The sequence below is a fragment of the Oryzias latipes genome, chromosome 4, assembly GCF_002234675.1.
Source record: "Oryzias latipes chromosome 4, ASM223467v1".
In the NCBI taxonomy this organism is placed as follows: Eukaryota; Metazoa; Chordata; class Actinopteri; order Beloniformes; family Adrianichthyidae; genus Oryzias; species Oryzias latipes.
Window position 1 is genome coordinate 11,267,293 of NC_019862.2, and position 15,556 is coordinate 11,282,848.

Genomic DNA, 15,556 nt, shown 5'->3' on the forward strand with positions numbered 1-15,556 from the left:
CCAAGTATTAAAAGTAAGGCATGACAGTAGGTTTTAATTTATCAACCTTGCAAAAAAAACCACCTAATTTGAAAAGCCTCCAATTGTTATTTGTTAGATGGACAGCAGACTTCTTAAATGGTAATATCTGGGATTCCAGATGCTCAAAACAAGAGATTAACGCCAACTTTTTTTTGGTTTTTGTTGATGGAGATTGAATGTTTTATGGGTAAACTTGTACTCTTCTAGTTATTCCACAAAAACATGTCCCTACAAAGCCTAAAAAGGGAACTAATCAGAGTGTAGAGAGATTCATTGCCAAAAAAGCAGTGTTGCTCTAAGGAAATATTTCATAGTTTGACCATTTTCCCCTGGAAACTTCTTACAGATGTTTTACTTTTTTTGTTTTGTGAAGTGACCACAGTAATGCCCTATCCTGAGAGCCTCCTTTGCACCTTTCAGTCATTAACAGGGGCTGGGGCTACAGCCAGGGGTGTACTCTTTCTCAGTGTCGAAGAAAACATACTTGGGTGAGCTTTTCATTTGCAAAAAAGAAGAGAGAAAAAAAAAGGAAAAAAGCCCAAGGGAGATGACCTCACGTTTCTCACACACCAGCCCACTCCACAGAGGAGACACAGAGAACACAAGACTTGCAAGTCAGTCTGAGGTTTCCTTTGTTTGAACTATCCGCAAAGCAAATTCTTACTTTAAAAACGATATTTTTTATTCCGTCAAGATGGGACGGCTGTCATTCCTCGCTTTTTTTATGCATGTAAGTGTATTGTGGAAACGTTTTGTCTTTAATATGCTTGTTTGTTGATTCTTGAATGTGTAGATTTGAACAGACTGATTATTTACGTCTTGGTTTACTTTAATAGAATCATTTCGGGGCAACAATGAGGTAAAATGAAGTTTGCAACGTCATGGTTTTTACTGTTCACTTTAGGAATGTCAACAAAAATGATGGTCACTGTGAGCATTTAAATGTTTGATAACCATGTTGAGTTTGTATATTTTAGAAATGTTATGATTCACTTCTTTCTAATTAAATTTATGTCCTAAAAGATGGAAAAAACTTGTTTTGAAGGACTTAAAATAGTTTTTTTAGAAGACTTTCTTTATTATTAAGATCGTTTTGAGTTAAAATGGTCCGTGCTTATGTTTCAGATTTGTTTTCACAACATAGCAGCAGGTAAGTCTTGTTCCTGTTTCTGTAGAGAAAAGTACATCCATACAGCTGTAAAAAAAACAACAACCTCATTTTCAGTCATACATGGATGGACCATCTTTAAATATTTGGGGAAACCATATTTTGTAACCCCCCCCCCCCTTTTATGGATTGTTTTTTATTCTTTTTTAATAGGAAATGGGCAAACCAGAACACTGATGTATGAGACTCATTATGCGTATGTAACGGATCACATGCAGTGGGAAGAAGCAAGGAGAGAGTGTGAGAAGCGCTCTGGTTCCTTAGTCTCCAACCCAACAGAGAACCAAGAGCTTGCTAGAGTTTTAAAATGTTTAAACATCTCTCAGGAGGTTTGGATTGCCAGCAAACACTTAACAGGTATGTTTTTTTTTACATGAAAATGTTATTTTATAATGTCTTTTATTGTAAAGGCTTTTTTTTTTTTTTTTTTTACCTAGATTTGCTCTCTTAACTTAATTGTAATAAAATAAATAATGATGAGGATGAAAAAAATGTTCAATACATCAGCAAATGTAATTTTTAAGAAAAACAAGATTGCAAAGTGGAATTTTGCCATCATTTTTTACATAATGTCTCCAAACGCTCCCCTTGCTGATTTTTGTGGTGAAACTTAAGGTTCCCCCAAGACCCTGGCTCTGGATTTTTGCGGACGCTCAAACAGCAAACATGCTCGGCTCCTTCACAAGTTTCCTCCCATGGGCTCAGTCACTGTATGCACCCAACTTCATTTTGATTCAGAAACCTTTGGACTTTCCACAGTCTTCTCTTATTCCATTCAATCCTGCGCTAATGAATTCCAGCTCCGAGCGCAAGTGATACGGGGCAAGTCTGTGCATTTGGCCTTGTTGGTCCACGGTACTCAAGGGGCCCTACAAAAAAGCCTTTGACCATGATGACTCCTGGCACCCTGTGTGTGTTTCTTGGAGTTAAAACGGGGGACACTGGGCAATATATGCCCACGATTATGTTGTTGGACAAGGTGATGGCCTTAACAGTACTGACAGCATCGGTCCTGATGGACTTTTCATTATTGGGCAGGAGCAGGAGACATTTGGAGGCTCCTTTAAGTCTGAGTCATTCTCAGGGAGCGTTACGGAGCTGCACATTTGGGATCGGGTACTCGACAGCAGTGAAATATTCACTATGGAAAAGAAGTGCTCACCCGTTTCCTCTGGGCTGGTGTTCAAGTGGAGCAAAGCTGCCATGGAAATAGAGAACTCACTCACAAAGCTGGTGACAGAAAGACCATGTCAAGGTACATTAATAAAGATGCAGCTGGGGAACACTGAAAGAGGCTGATGGTAGAAACTCTAGCCTGTTTACATGGTCTGGTCTAACATTTACACTACTCGTCTATAAAGTTTTAGAACAGTACATTCAGAGATTACGTTAAAATTTCTTGTTTAAAAATATACACATTGATTTTTAAACTGAGGCGTATTTTTGTCCAGATTCCATGTTATTCCTTTCTTTTATGAACAGGATTACCAAAGCATTCCAGTCATCTGCGCTTAGTTCGGCCCTTCTGACAAATTTTAGAACCCTTTGCAGGGTTTGCCCTTTCCTGTGGTTGCCGTATGGAGTGGGCTCCCCCTCTTTCGGTTTTATTTGCACCTTAGACATGTAGGGCCCTTGGTAGGGGGGGTGCTTGGACATCACTGCCAGCAAGCAGCGGATGTCCTCCTAGCACCCTACCCGCCAATTTTAACCGCACCTTAGACATTTAGGGCCCCTTGGTGGGGAGGGTGAGGGGACGTCACTGTGAGTAATCAGGAGACGTCCCCTTAGTGCCCTACCCGCCAATTTTAACCGCACCCCCCTTAGTACACACACCCCTCCCCCCTCAATATATACATCCCAACATAAACACACACACATGCACACACACACTCTCTCAAACACACATACACGCACACACATTTTGCAAGGAAGGTGGGACCTAGGACCATCTGTCCCCTGCCTCTTCCCTGGTGGGGGGTACGGGCCCCTTTGCAACGGCGGCTGTGTCCCCGGGGTGCCGGCTTCCTGGGCCCGGCGGTGCTCTCTCCGCGCGGTGGGGGGGTTCACATTACATCTGAGCCGGGGGTGTTCGTGTCCCTGGGGGGTGGGTTCTGGTCCTTGCTCCTGAGTGCTGGGCCCCGCCAAATTTCCAACTGTGGCCGAGCCTGGTCGGGCCATATTTACAACACCCCTTGTGGGCCCTCTTTTTTCCCCGGGGTTCCCCCCTTCTGGGCGGGGGCGGCGGGCCCCTGCCTTGCTCCTCCCTGGACCAACCGTGGGCCGGGCGGATGGCTGCCTGGAGTGCGGAGTGGGTCTCCCTTGGGGGGTCCTGGCTCGTACCTGGGGTTGGGGCGGGGGGATGCCCGGAACTCCTGGGTGGTGGTGGGGTGCTCGTCTGGGGCTGTGGGCGTCCTTCTCCGGTGGGGCCCTGCGTTGGGTTCTCCCGGCGCGGCGGGGGGGCTGCTCTCCTGGTTGGGCTGGGGCGGCGCTCTCTTTCCCTCAGTGCCTCCCTGCTCTCTGGCTCTGGGGGCCTTGCGGCGGCCCTGCTGGCCCTGGCCTGGGTGGCGGGCTTGGTCGCCCGGGCGGCGGTTGTTCCCTGCCGGTTCCCGTGTGGCGTTGGGGGGATTCCGGCTGCCGCTGCTGGTGCGGTGGGGGTCTTGGGGTGGGGATGGCTGGGCACTCTCCCTCCTTCTTTCCACGTTCCACCATCCATTTTAGAAGAACATAAACACTCACCTGAGCACAGGTGTTAGCTCAACAGACTGAAGGACTGAAATATTTCACACTAGTTGGTTTTAAGGCATAAGTATGCGTGTGAACACTATCTGTTTTGTGTACATGTCGACAGGGGGACATTTTTGCAACTAACAGGTGTGTTTATAACATTTGAGTGTGTGTGTGGACAGGCTCCGCCCTTTTTTTTTGTTTTTTTTTACATTTGAACCTTACCATAATGATTAACAACCAGTAAACTTGTTGCTGTATGCTGCTTCATGGTCTTATCCCCCTTCCCCTCCTATTATCACCCCCTACCCCCCCTCTCTCTAACGTCCCTCTCTCTTCTTCCCCTCTTTCCTTTTCCGTCCGGTCCAACACCAAAGATTTTCAGACATGTTTGAAATTAATAAAGTTTGGCCTCAATTACAAAAGGGGTTTATTCAGACATACCTTTGGTTTGTCTGAAGATTAATAACCCCTCTTGTTAAAGTAAAATATGTCCAACCCAAGAGGCCCTCAGCTCTCATCTGTCTGCCTAGCTGTTGGACAGGACAAGTTGAAAAAAAAAAAAAAGAAAAAAAAAAAGAACCCTTTGCAGCCCACGGGTCAAAAACGTATGCCCACCTCTGCTCTAAACTTTAGATGAATGAAAGTCGACACTTTTTACAGATGTGACCGGAGTGCACTGTCGTGACATTGTACAATTTAAACCAAGTCTCCTGCAGGAGCTCCCATAAATGTCATGAGCTTGTTCAAACCTTCTGTTCAATTCATCCCAAACTGTTCTGGCCCCTCCATGTTTCCTAGTCTTCCATCTTGTTCTTTTTCTTTGGGTAGTTCTCGCATAGCTTGGATTTTTGTTTTGGGTTTTTTTCTTTTTTCGGATGAACCCTTCATTGACTAGGTGTGCATCTATATGGTGTTGTAAGTTGGTTCAGGGTGGCGTAGATCAGGCAAAACAAACCCGTCATCCCACATCCTCTTCTACGCTTAACAGTCAATGCCTCACACTGCAGAGCCATCCATTGAAGACCGTACCATGTTGGTTCTTCAGTCCTTAACACTTTCTTCCAGTTTTCTGTTGTCCAGTGTTGGTTCCTGTCTGAGGAACTTAGAGGTTTTCTGATATCTTACAATGTGGTTAAAACTGAGACTGGCTAACAGTTTAGCTGTGCTTTGCCCTGCATGTTAAAAAAACCTCTCAGAAACGCGTCTCTAATTCAGTTCTGACTTTGGGTCTGCCTTTTGCTTCTAAAGAACCACATTCTGCTTTTTTTCCTGCAAGAAAAAGCCACATTTTTCAGTGTTGCTGTTTTTGTGTGCTTCTTTTGAAACAATAGCAGGACAATATTTTTCAGCTGAAGCTCATAAGGGCGTGGCACCACAGTGTGTTCTAGCACTGCTTTTACGGACAGACCTTCAGCTTGTAGTTTGTGGGTAATCAGGAAAAATGAACACATCTGTGTAAAGCTGAATTACAGAATAAAAAGTTGGATTGATCATGTTTTTGGTCTCTTCAAAAGGCCTTTTTGCTCAATTTGGATGTTGTTTTTTTTTGTTTTTTTTCAGATTTTGATCCCCTTCTTTTTTCTATAAGAAAAACTTCTGGCAGCTCACAACTTATTTTTGACAGTTTAGACTTGATCATCCTAAACTTAAAAAAAAACAAAACCTAAGTACTTTCTAAAACTCTGATCGTTAGTGTAGTTGTTTACACAACATTAAATAGGAGGTATTTTTCAGAAAACACTATTTTGACTACATTTTTCAGTAATGGTTTAAAATGAGCTGGTGACTTAAACCCCTCCCATCTGGCGTTCTTGGCAGGCCAAGTAAAATGTTCTTTGTCTCTTTTGCCTCCTGATTCCAGTGAACACTGAGAATGTTGACCTAGTTGAAATTGGAAAACGGTGTAGCTCTTGATGATGCTTGTAAATGCTTTGTGACTCACATCACACTGAAACCCACCCTTCTAAACAGACTTCTCCCCCATGACATGGTCCCCAGTGAGCATTGCATGTCCAGAAGACTCCCTCCTTTTCTCCTACAGAGGGATATTTTGGAAAAAATAGTGCATTTTCTGTCTTTCGGCAGGTTTAACTTGGAATTCTAAACGAAACTTTTTTACAGATTAGATGAAGTATAACTATGTAATGATCCCAGCTGCTAAATCGCAGGGCAGTTTCCTTTAGTGTTTGCACTGAAAGACATTGGGGCTGGGCGGTCAGATATGATGCATTTTGTCCTCCCACATGCCTTCATTTGACATATCTGAAACCCTGCCCGAACACAGCCACAACAGTCTTTTTTTAAATGCATTCATAAGTTATCTTGGCATCAACTTCATGTTTTTGGGAAGCCCCAAAAAAGCCAGTGAAGCTCATTACGTTTTTTTTCTGTCTTTAAAACTTGATTAATGAAAATGCTAAATAGATTTTACAATTTCTCTTTCAAGAAAACTCCTCACTGTTTTTAAACACGGTAGTGGATTCACTTGGAAACGAAAGTTCGTTGGAGAACCAAACTTTGTCCTTCTTCCACATCCCATCTCATGAAGTCTGTGGCATCTTTGACCCTGTGAATGAGACCGTCACCTTTGCAGACTGCAGCGTGCGTAGGGGAGCTGTCTGCCAGCTTAAAAATGGTAATTTGATTTCTTTTAACAGAGTTTTGATGAAAAGTGGTGATATGTTGGTGTTTTAAGATGATGGCATAGTTGTGGTATCTAGGCATGACCTCTGTGTAATTGTTATTTATTGACGTAGATACTTTAAAGTTATTGGTACATCTCAAATAATTCTTATAAGATGTGGCCCTGTTGGTCTCTGCAGATACATTGGATATTTCAAAACCACCATTCATCAACAGATTTAACAAGGATCCTCAGATCAAACTGGTGAGTCTTACAGTTGAATAGATCTTGAACCGTAGAACAGTATTTAAAAATAATTACTTATATGTACGCTGACTTAACCATTTTATGGGACCAGTTTTTAAGACATCACAAAAACATTTTCTCAACAGGATGAAGACTGCAGCCTTGCCTAAACCCTGTTATGAATAAAAGCACCAAAGCAATTTTTAAGATTAATTCATATTCATTGTGTCAAACATAATTAAGAACCTCATAGTAAAAACAGGGAGAAAAAAGCTGTTTCGACTCTAAGGTTTTGAATATTTTCAAGGGAAGGGAAGTAAAAGATGCATTTTGAGTAAGAATATAAAATCTAAGATGTGGTCAATTCTTAAAATTAGGTAAATCTAAGAAGAACATATCAGATGAAATATTACACAGTGATATTAATTTGTAACAGCTAAGCCAAACAGAGCAGAAAAATGTTTAAGGACTAACAGTTCTTGGAGGAGTTTGTGAAATAACATCATTAGCAACAAATTCCTTTTCTTGAGCCTTGTTGAGGTCTTTTCTAGCTCTAGAGTAATCATGTTCTCTGTTTAGAAATTCTTTTGTAGTTTTAATGTTGTGCTAAAAAAATTACATATTTCTTATGATTATAATGTAGAACGGCTTTGGTTGATGAACATATAGAATTATCCTAGTATTCAGTGTTTTATATTATATTCTATATAATATAAAAATATTTAAAAAAAAATGTAAAATTATATTTTATTTTATATGTCATTCTTTATGTATTACATTATTTTATATTACTCCTCAACAGTGAAATATTATATTTCAGTGATTTTCAAACATTGCCACAGTTGCTTATGTTTACTTAATGAAACATTTCCTTTTCAATCCACGAAGAGCCAGACACGTATGTGTACATTTAGGGCAGTGCCACCATTCAAAGAGGTGAAAAAAAGGTTGATATAGCAATTACATCATTGAAATACCTTGATTTAAGTGTTGAAACTACTTTCCCTCAATCTATTCTGTAGTTTGGTAAGTTGTGGGGTATGTGCTCATACATTGATTCTTTAACAAACAAATCACATTCATTTAGAATCTGGGATTTTATTTACCAATTATATCTCTTTTAAAGACCTGCCCTCGGAGTTGTGGGTCAGCAGACACTGCACTGGATTTGAAATCAGCAAGTTGCTGGTGCCAGACCAGCTTTGCTGTGGTTTGTTTCGAAAAGGGCATCATTCATGGCAGCCAAAATATAAACAAAAACCTAGTTTAAAGCCTGGAGAAAAAAGACGTTTTTTTTTTTTTTAAACAAAAATATATAAGAAAGTAATATGTAAAGTATATGCTCGATTTGTTTTTCTCAATCTTTTGCCCTGCCAGTTAGTAAATGTTAGTTTGTTAGTTTGAAGTGGAAACTGTTCAAACCAATCATATTTCTTCAATGGTCTTGATTTATACTTTTTCTCAGGTGATGGAAGGGACACATTTAAATTCTTACTGCAACAGCGATTTGACATCACTCCAGTTGAAGACCCAGACTGTCCTAGATTCAATGGAGGACAGTAGCCCCCATCTCCTGACCCCCAGTGATGTCCTAACCCTCTCCCAGATGATCGATGCATTAACTTCCAGCTCACATTTAGCTGAAATTGAAGCGGCAGAAGCCTTGGTGTCCATTACTACCAACTACGTGAATGCTGCAAGTTGGATGCTGGAGCCCCATATGGCAGCACAGTGGATAGGCCCAACAGCAGATGGGGTGAGAGTCCAGTAATTTTTTTTAACTTCCTCTACTATATTAAAATAAAATCAGATTTTATCTGATTTGTTTTTCCCTAAAGTTTTCAACGTACACGACAGTTAAATTAATCTGTGCATTTATCAGTTCATAAACATTCTACCACCTCTGCACGTGCCTGTTGTATATATCTTCCCCTTTTTATGAGATGACCTGAATCTTTTATGACCCTCCTATGCTGGCTCCAGCTGTCCTTTCACCTCCATTAATCATGATTGTCTGGACTTAATGTGCAGGTCAACGTTGGACCGTTTACCATTGTCAAGAGCATTGATAGTCTCACTAAAGCTCTAGCAGACACACTGTCTGCACACCAAAGAGATTTCACCCTCTCTACCAAGAACATAGGTGGTATCCCTTTAAATGTCACACGTTTACTTGAATGTACCTAGGCTTCTGACTTCCTTTTTCCTGAGTTTCTTTGTTGTATCGCTTTTGTTGATTCTATATCGTATTATATAATTTTATAATATTGTTTTGCTATTGCTTTTTTTCAGAAGTGTACATAAAATGGCAGAAATTGTCACAGATGAGCTCTGATCAAGTTTTCAAGCCATCTTCTGTCGGCTCTCACCATCCTAAGAGCGGCCGCCGTGATGAGTTGCTGATCCCGGATAGTGAATTTAAAAGGATACACTCACTAGGTGGGAAGCAGACGCACACACTTCCCGCCTTTCCAGACCACCTCTTTGATTCAATGCTAAAATCTTTCAAAGAAATGTTATGAAGCTGCATTCCATACAGCTGGAAGATGACAAGTTTGACTAAAATAATTCTTTTCATACTCTGTTTTCACTCCCTTTGCGAGATCTACCTGCCAAAGAAAGAACTATTAAGGATTTGCTGCTTGTCTTACAACACATTTTGTGTTTTGCTGCAAAACCACTTGTGATGATGCAATATAAAGTTTTATCAAGCAACAAAAATGTTTTAAACGTGTTTTTTTGTCTCCTTTATTCTACCATATATCAGGAAGTGAGGAGGTGATGTTTATTCATACACACTACAGCCATTTTTCGGAGGTTTTTAAAAGAGTGGAGGAGCCTGAACTGCATCAACAGGAAAAAATAGAAAAAAGGTTGACTTTTGATTTTTTTTTCTCAAACAAAAAAATCTTATTTCAATGCAGATGTTTCAGTTTTACCTTAATCTATAAGATTTCTCAGCTGTAACAATTTCTCAGAAAGCAATTATTAGCAGATCATGAATATAGACTTTTTTCTTACATTTTGGTAAATGTTTCCTTCTAGGTAAATAATAATGAAAATAAATAAGTCTATCACAATTCTAATTTACAATTTTGGTTCTAAAAGTTGTCCTTCAGTGACAGATATCTGATATGTGACTTTTGTTTAGACAATGTTGCAAAAATAAGTTGAAACCAATGTCATTTTCTTGTTTTCCAGTGTTTTTCCAGGTCATCTAAGCTCTTCAGTGATATCAGCCGCCGTCCGTGACTCTTTAAAGGCTCAAACCATCCCTGTGATTGTGCAGTACACCCTTTCTACACGTGTGGTACAGTTCATTGTTCAGTACTAAGATGTTAACTTTTCTCTGTAAAATCTCATTTGTAGCTTAATTTCTAGCCAAAGCCAAATGCAAATGTTTGGTTTAAATTAAACTTTCTTTAACATAAGATTAGTAACAAACACAAAAAAATGGTAAACTGACATTATGACTTCTTTTACATAAATCTTATTAACTACCTTGTTTAAGACAATTCTATCAAAGTTTAGGTTACTGAAAGTTTACTAAAAATTCATTATTGAATTCTACAAATTCCTAATGAATTCATAGAAATCCACACATTTCCATGAATAAGTCTTCATGAAAAATACTTGAAGCCAAGCTTCTAAGGTCATAAGGTCATCAAAATTTGCCAGTTTAATTTCGAAGACAAATGAACTCAAATCCTTTTTTTCTAGGTGGAGAATTCCCAAGGATTCACCCCTGAATGTGCCTTTTGGAATTTCAGCCTGATGTAAGTTTATCCAACAGCAAACTATTAATGAAAAACCTAAATAAACTTGAACATTTAAGTCCAGATTAACAAAATGTTACAGTTTTGCTTTTTATGGGTTCTATGCTTTGCAGGCATGGTGGAGGCTGGTCCAGTCAGGGCTGTTCCGTGGTATTTAGTGGCTCCAACGTTGTTTCCTGTCTGTGCAACCACACCACCAACTTTGCTGTATTGATGAAATACATGGACACTGAGGTAAAGTGAAGCTCATAAATTCAGAAAAGCAATTCACTAACATCTCTTCTTATGTTCCCAGTGAGATCATAAAAATATGCTCCTGACTATCAGAGAAAAACATATCTGCCAGTCAAAATGGTTCTAAATCCACCAAAAACTACAATTCCCAGAGCCTTGTGCCTTCAAATTTGGTATCACTGAAAAGCCCCAAAGGTCCTCTGTGAATACCAAATGGGGTTATTTCGCTAGTTTTCAGTGCTCGGGAGATATTCAAGTTTTGAAATGTCCTCCACGGAAGACACATTTGCATTATTGATAGTTAGGAGGAAATTGTTTCTGTTTAAAATCAATGCACAAAATGTGAAAGAATAGTCAGTCCACACTTTTTATGTAAGTAGATGGAATTGCATTACATAGAAACGAAGGCCAATTTATTCACCTTTTTAAAAAAAATATAAACATTTTTTGTTTCACTGTTTAACAGTTACACTAAAGTAAACTTTCTCCAACCCAACATGTTTTTTTTTTCTTCTACTCCAGTGGAATCCTGAAGAAGAGCTTGTTTTGAGCAAGCTCACGTTCATCGGCTGTGGTGCATCTTTGTGCGCGTTGGTGGTGACCTTGATGCTGTTCACTGTGCTGGAGTGAGTGGCTGAATCCCCCCCCCCCCCCCCCCTGTTTACTCTGTAATCCACACAAGATGCCCGTTGTGTGTTTGAGGCAAAAGGTACAGCTTAACTAGTAATTTCATGAAACCCCCTTTAAAAAAAAAAAAAAAAGAACCTGCTCTCAGTACTTACAGCGTCATTTAATATTTTTATGAGAACATTCTGGCTTTTTCTGAATTTTGTGAACACAAGAAAGGAGTTGGTTGATACAACTTCTAATCAGCTATGCACGGACATCTAACAAATGCCATTATTTGATCAAGCACTTCTTTTTTATTTCAATCATTCATCTTCTGAACCCGATTTGTCCTTTTCGGAGTCACGGTGCTGCTGGAGCCTATCCCAGCCACTTGTGAGCGAAAGTAGGGGACATCCTGGACTGGCTGCCATTCTGTCGCAGTCATTTTTTTATTTTATTTTCTTAGAAGAGGGCTTTAGTTTGGTGTAGCTTTTCGTACTTCAATTAAGTAGCAGGAGATTTTTTTTTTTTTTACTATGATCCAGTAAAATCTTTTACTAAAAAAACATAGATAAAAAAACAAACAACAGCAGCATTCTCCACGCAGTTTATGAAAGATATAAGCCCTAGTTATATCATATTTTCTTCTTACTTTAATTACAGTTTTGTTGTAAAAGGGATTGTCTGTCAGAATTCCTAAAGAAAATATCACGTCAAAGGTCCCGCCCACCACTATGCAGAAACTGTCCTAGACAATGACACAGGCTTTTCTATTGTGGCTAAAAATGGCACAATCGTCATTAAAAGAGCATGGGAACGCTTTAAAATACATCAAAAGATGATTGAATTGAATTCAATTTTGTTTATACAGCCCAACATCACAACAACAGTTACCTCAATGGGCTTAGATTGGAGTGTGTCCTTTAAGTTCGAGCCATGAGTCCATTCGACATTACAGACATATCAGAAGTGCACTGAGCTACAGACTTTTCTTCATCCCATTACACTGTAACACTTTGTAGTTACTTTTGTACTTTCTTCTGTATTAATCATTGGTAAAACAAATCACCTAAAATATTCATATTTTTATGTTTTGTTCTGTGGTATCATGGCTAGATAATGTTTTGCTATTTTTTTGCTTGTTGAGCTTTTGTTTGAGTTATGACAACTCATTTAAAACAGTTTTCAGTGATATGGGATAATAAACAAATTGTGTTAAGAAATGTTTTATTTGACAGACTAAACTGATCGTTGTGGACTAATAGAATGGTTAATAAAACGCTTTTTATCAGAAGGACAGAACTGAACCTGAGCTGGCGCACCAAAGTTCAGGACTTTTTTTTTTCTCATTGTTACCATATTAATGTCCTCGTCTTTAGACTGAAAATTTCTCATTTTGATTTCACTTTTTTCTTGTGGTGTCCTTTTTAATCGTCTTTTATTTGTTCCTTCTTGTATTAACAGCATTCCCAAGTCAGATAGGACGTCCATCCATAAGAACCTGTTTGTGGCTCTGATCTGCGCGCAGGTGATTCTGCTCTGCAGTGGCTCAGCCATACACAGCAAGGTACTAAATGTTCACACAACAGTACTATATTTTTAATTTTATGATCTTTTAGGGGGAAAAAAAACAACCTAATTTACTCCATGAATGAAAAAAAAGCGGCCATTTACAAGTTCTACATAAATAACTACCAACAGTACAGGGCGGCTGTGGTTCAGTGGTGATCAGAAGATTGCAGGTTCGATTTATGCCTTGCCCACACATCTGTTCCAGTGTCCTTGGGCAAGACACTGAACCTCTGGTGGAGCAAAGTCAGCAGAGCCACCATCAGTTCGCGTGTGTGAATGGGTTAATGGGACTGTGACAGTAAAGTGCCTTGGGTCTTCGAGGAAGATAGAAAAGCGCTATACAAGTATACGCCATTTTACCATTCACCATTATAACCTAGTATACTACAAAATATTAAAAAGAAAAAATGCTAGCATCATGGAAAATGTTTCATAACAATACATGTAGCGCTTACTTTCCTTTCCCTAAATAGACTTTTCATGCTCTGAATTACATATATAGCTTAAAAACACATCCCAATTCCACTTCAGAACCTAACAGAAGACGTTTTTTTGATAGACCCGGTTACATTATGCAGATGTGTGGAGATTGTGTATCTGTTACTATATGATCCATGCCGTTTGTCACTCTACACTGTAAGGCTTTTTCTTTGTCTGGGTGAGGTGCAGTGAGTAAAGCTCACTGTACATAACAAATAAATGCCCCTTTATTTAAATCACTGTATAAGCTCTTTCTCATAGTTCTGGGTCAGAACTCAAGTGTGGGACATGTGCGAAGCCTTAAGTCAGTTCAATTCCCATTTTTTTTATTTGGTTTATCAGTATGGATTAAAAAAAAAGTAGTTTTGTCAAATAATCTTTTTTTTTTAATTGTATTCTCCTTTTATTTGACTAATAATAGACCTATACTGATGATTATTCCATTTCCCTCATGGGATGAATAAAGTATCTGTCCTATTCTAATTTATTATTGACACATAAACATGGTGAATAAGTGTCTGATCACGGTTTAGGATTGTATTTTTCAGGTGTATTTATGCTTATTTTAAGACACGTAAAATGTCTTTCATTGACATTTAAAGTTTTCTCTTTCACAAATATGTTTTCAATTAATTTATTATTTTTATAATTATAAAAATGAATCCTATTAGTATAAAAGGCTATGTGAATGTGAACACACATAATTCTGTTGGTTTTCCTTGAGAATCCACATTTTAACCTGCGTCTATTTCTGTTCTGCAGGTGGCTTGCACTCTGGTAGCAGCACTTCTTCATCTCTTCTTCCTGGCAGCTTTTAGTTGGATGCTGGTGGAGGGTCTTCTGCTCTGGAGCAAGGTGGTAGCGGTGAACCTAAATGAGGACCGTCACATGAAGTACTACTATCTTATTGGCTGGGGTATGATCGCAAGATGACGTCAAATCTGTGTGTTTTGCAAAAAGAGCCAGTGTTTTGTGAAGGAGTTGTGTTGTGCTAAGTCCCCAAGACAAGTGTTTGAGTTAGACTGTTCCTCTATTTAAAGTGAGTAAAATTTCAACGTCTTGTTTTAAAGCTAGTCTTTAATGTAAAAGGACTATTCATAAATATGTGTCCCAAATCTCAGGTTTCTTCTATTCATTCTCTTGTGATTTTTTATTTTATTTTATTTTTTGTTCGTCATTAACCAGGTCTGCCGGTTCTGATAGTCACAATTACTCTAGCATCGGCCTCAGGAAAATATGCTGCAGATGACTACTGTTGGCTCAGCGTTCAGAATGGCATTATCTGGGGCTTTGCAGGGCCTGTCATCTTCATCATCATGGTCAGCAAAGTGATTTATAATTATTTCATGAAGACGTATTCAATGTTTAAAATAGCCTCAAATTGCTATAGTATGTAGTTTGGGAAATGATGTTAAGTAGTTGGTATTTCATAAGGTGATTTTGTTTTTCTTTTCTTTTTTTTTTTTTAGAGAGAATTTCTTACGAATTGGTAACTGATGTTCTCCTGTACTGTTTGTAGTGTTTTTCCACCGGTCAGTCTTCTTCTTTACTTTCCCACATCTTTTAACATGAAACACTTTTCCTATCTGTGTCTTCCTGTTTTCCCAGGTGAATATCTTTGTTCTGACCAGAGTGGTAATCATCACCGTCTCTACTGCAAGAAGAAGGTCCATCATGCTGGCCATGGGTGCCAGTCCTGTGAAGCAAGCGTATGAGCAAATCAGGTAGCGGCCACTAGAAGGCAGCATTTGTCCTTTTTTTAAAAAGTGCGTTCACACGCTTCCACACATTGTTGTCACTATTTGTTCCTAAATTGTAGCTTGGTTGATAAGAAACCACAGGAATACATGGTAAAGTGGTTTGGGACAGATGTTTGATTTTATATATATTTGTGAATTTGTCATATGTCGTACACTTTAAAGAAACCTTAAAAAATACAAATACTTTTAGCAAAATTGCTTAGTAGTTGCATATTTATTTTTTTGTTAACAAAAAAACCCCAATTTGAATAATATTGTTCCTATTGCTTTGATTGTGATGGCAACATCTCAGTAAGAGAACAGGCTTCATTTGAAATGACGACTCTCCATCATTTACCAC

At 39.0% G+C, this 15,556-nt stretch overlaps 1 protein-coding gene across 2 annotated transcripts in view; it reads left to right on the plus strand.

Annotated features, from left to right (window-relative positions):
- Positions 1 to 36: 36 nt before the first annotated feature.
- LOC101155181 (adhesion G-protein coupled receptor D1-like) overlaps positions 37 to 15,556 on the plus strand; it is an 89,150-nt gene continuing 73,630 nt past the window's right edge. For both annotated transcript variants that reach the window (XM_023954202.1, XM_023954203.1), the window contains exons 1-17: positions 37 to 751; positions 1,147 to 1,171; positions 1,343 to 1,546; positions 6,363 to 6,551; positions 6,739 to 6,803; positions 8,251 to 8,541; positions 8,817 to 8,928; positions 9,078 to 9,224; positions 9,553 to 9,658; positions 9,987 to 10,095; positions 10,506 to 10,561; positions 10,675 to 10,795; positions 11,318 to 11,421; positions 12,869 to 12,971; positions 14,219 to 14,372; positions 14,642 to 14,775; positions 15,065 to 15,180. In XM_023954202.1, coding sequence (XP_023809970.1) covers positions 716 to 751; positions 1,147 to 1,171; positions 1,343 to 1,546; positions 6,363 to 6,551; positions 6,739 to 6,803; positions 8,251 to 8,541; positions 8,817 to 8,928; positions 9,078 to 9,224; positions 9,553 to 9,658; positions 9,987 to 10,095; positions 10,506 to 10,561; positions 10,675 to 10,795; positions 11,318 to 11,421; positions 12,869 to 12,971; positions 14,219 to 14,372; positions 14,642 to 14,775; positions 15,065 to 15,180 — 2,072 coding nt within the window. In that variant the 5' untranslated portion in view covers positions 37 to 715. The remainder of the gene's footprint in view (positions 752 to 1,146; positions 1,172 to 1,342; positions 1,547 to 6,362; positions 6,552 to 6,738; positions 6,804 to 8,250; positions 8,542 to 8,816; positions 8,929 to 9,077; positions 9,225 to 9,552; positions 9,659 to 9,986; positions 10,096 to 10,505; positions 10,562 to 10,674; positions 10,796 to 11,317; positions 11,422 to 12,868; positions 12,972 to 14,218; positions 14,373 to 14,641; positions 14,776 to 15,064; positions 15,181 to 15,556) is intronic.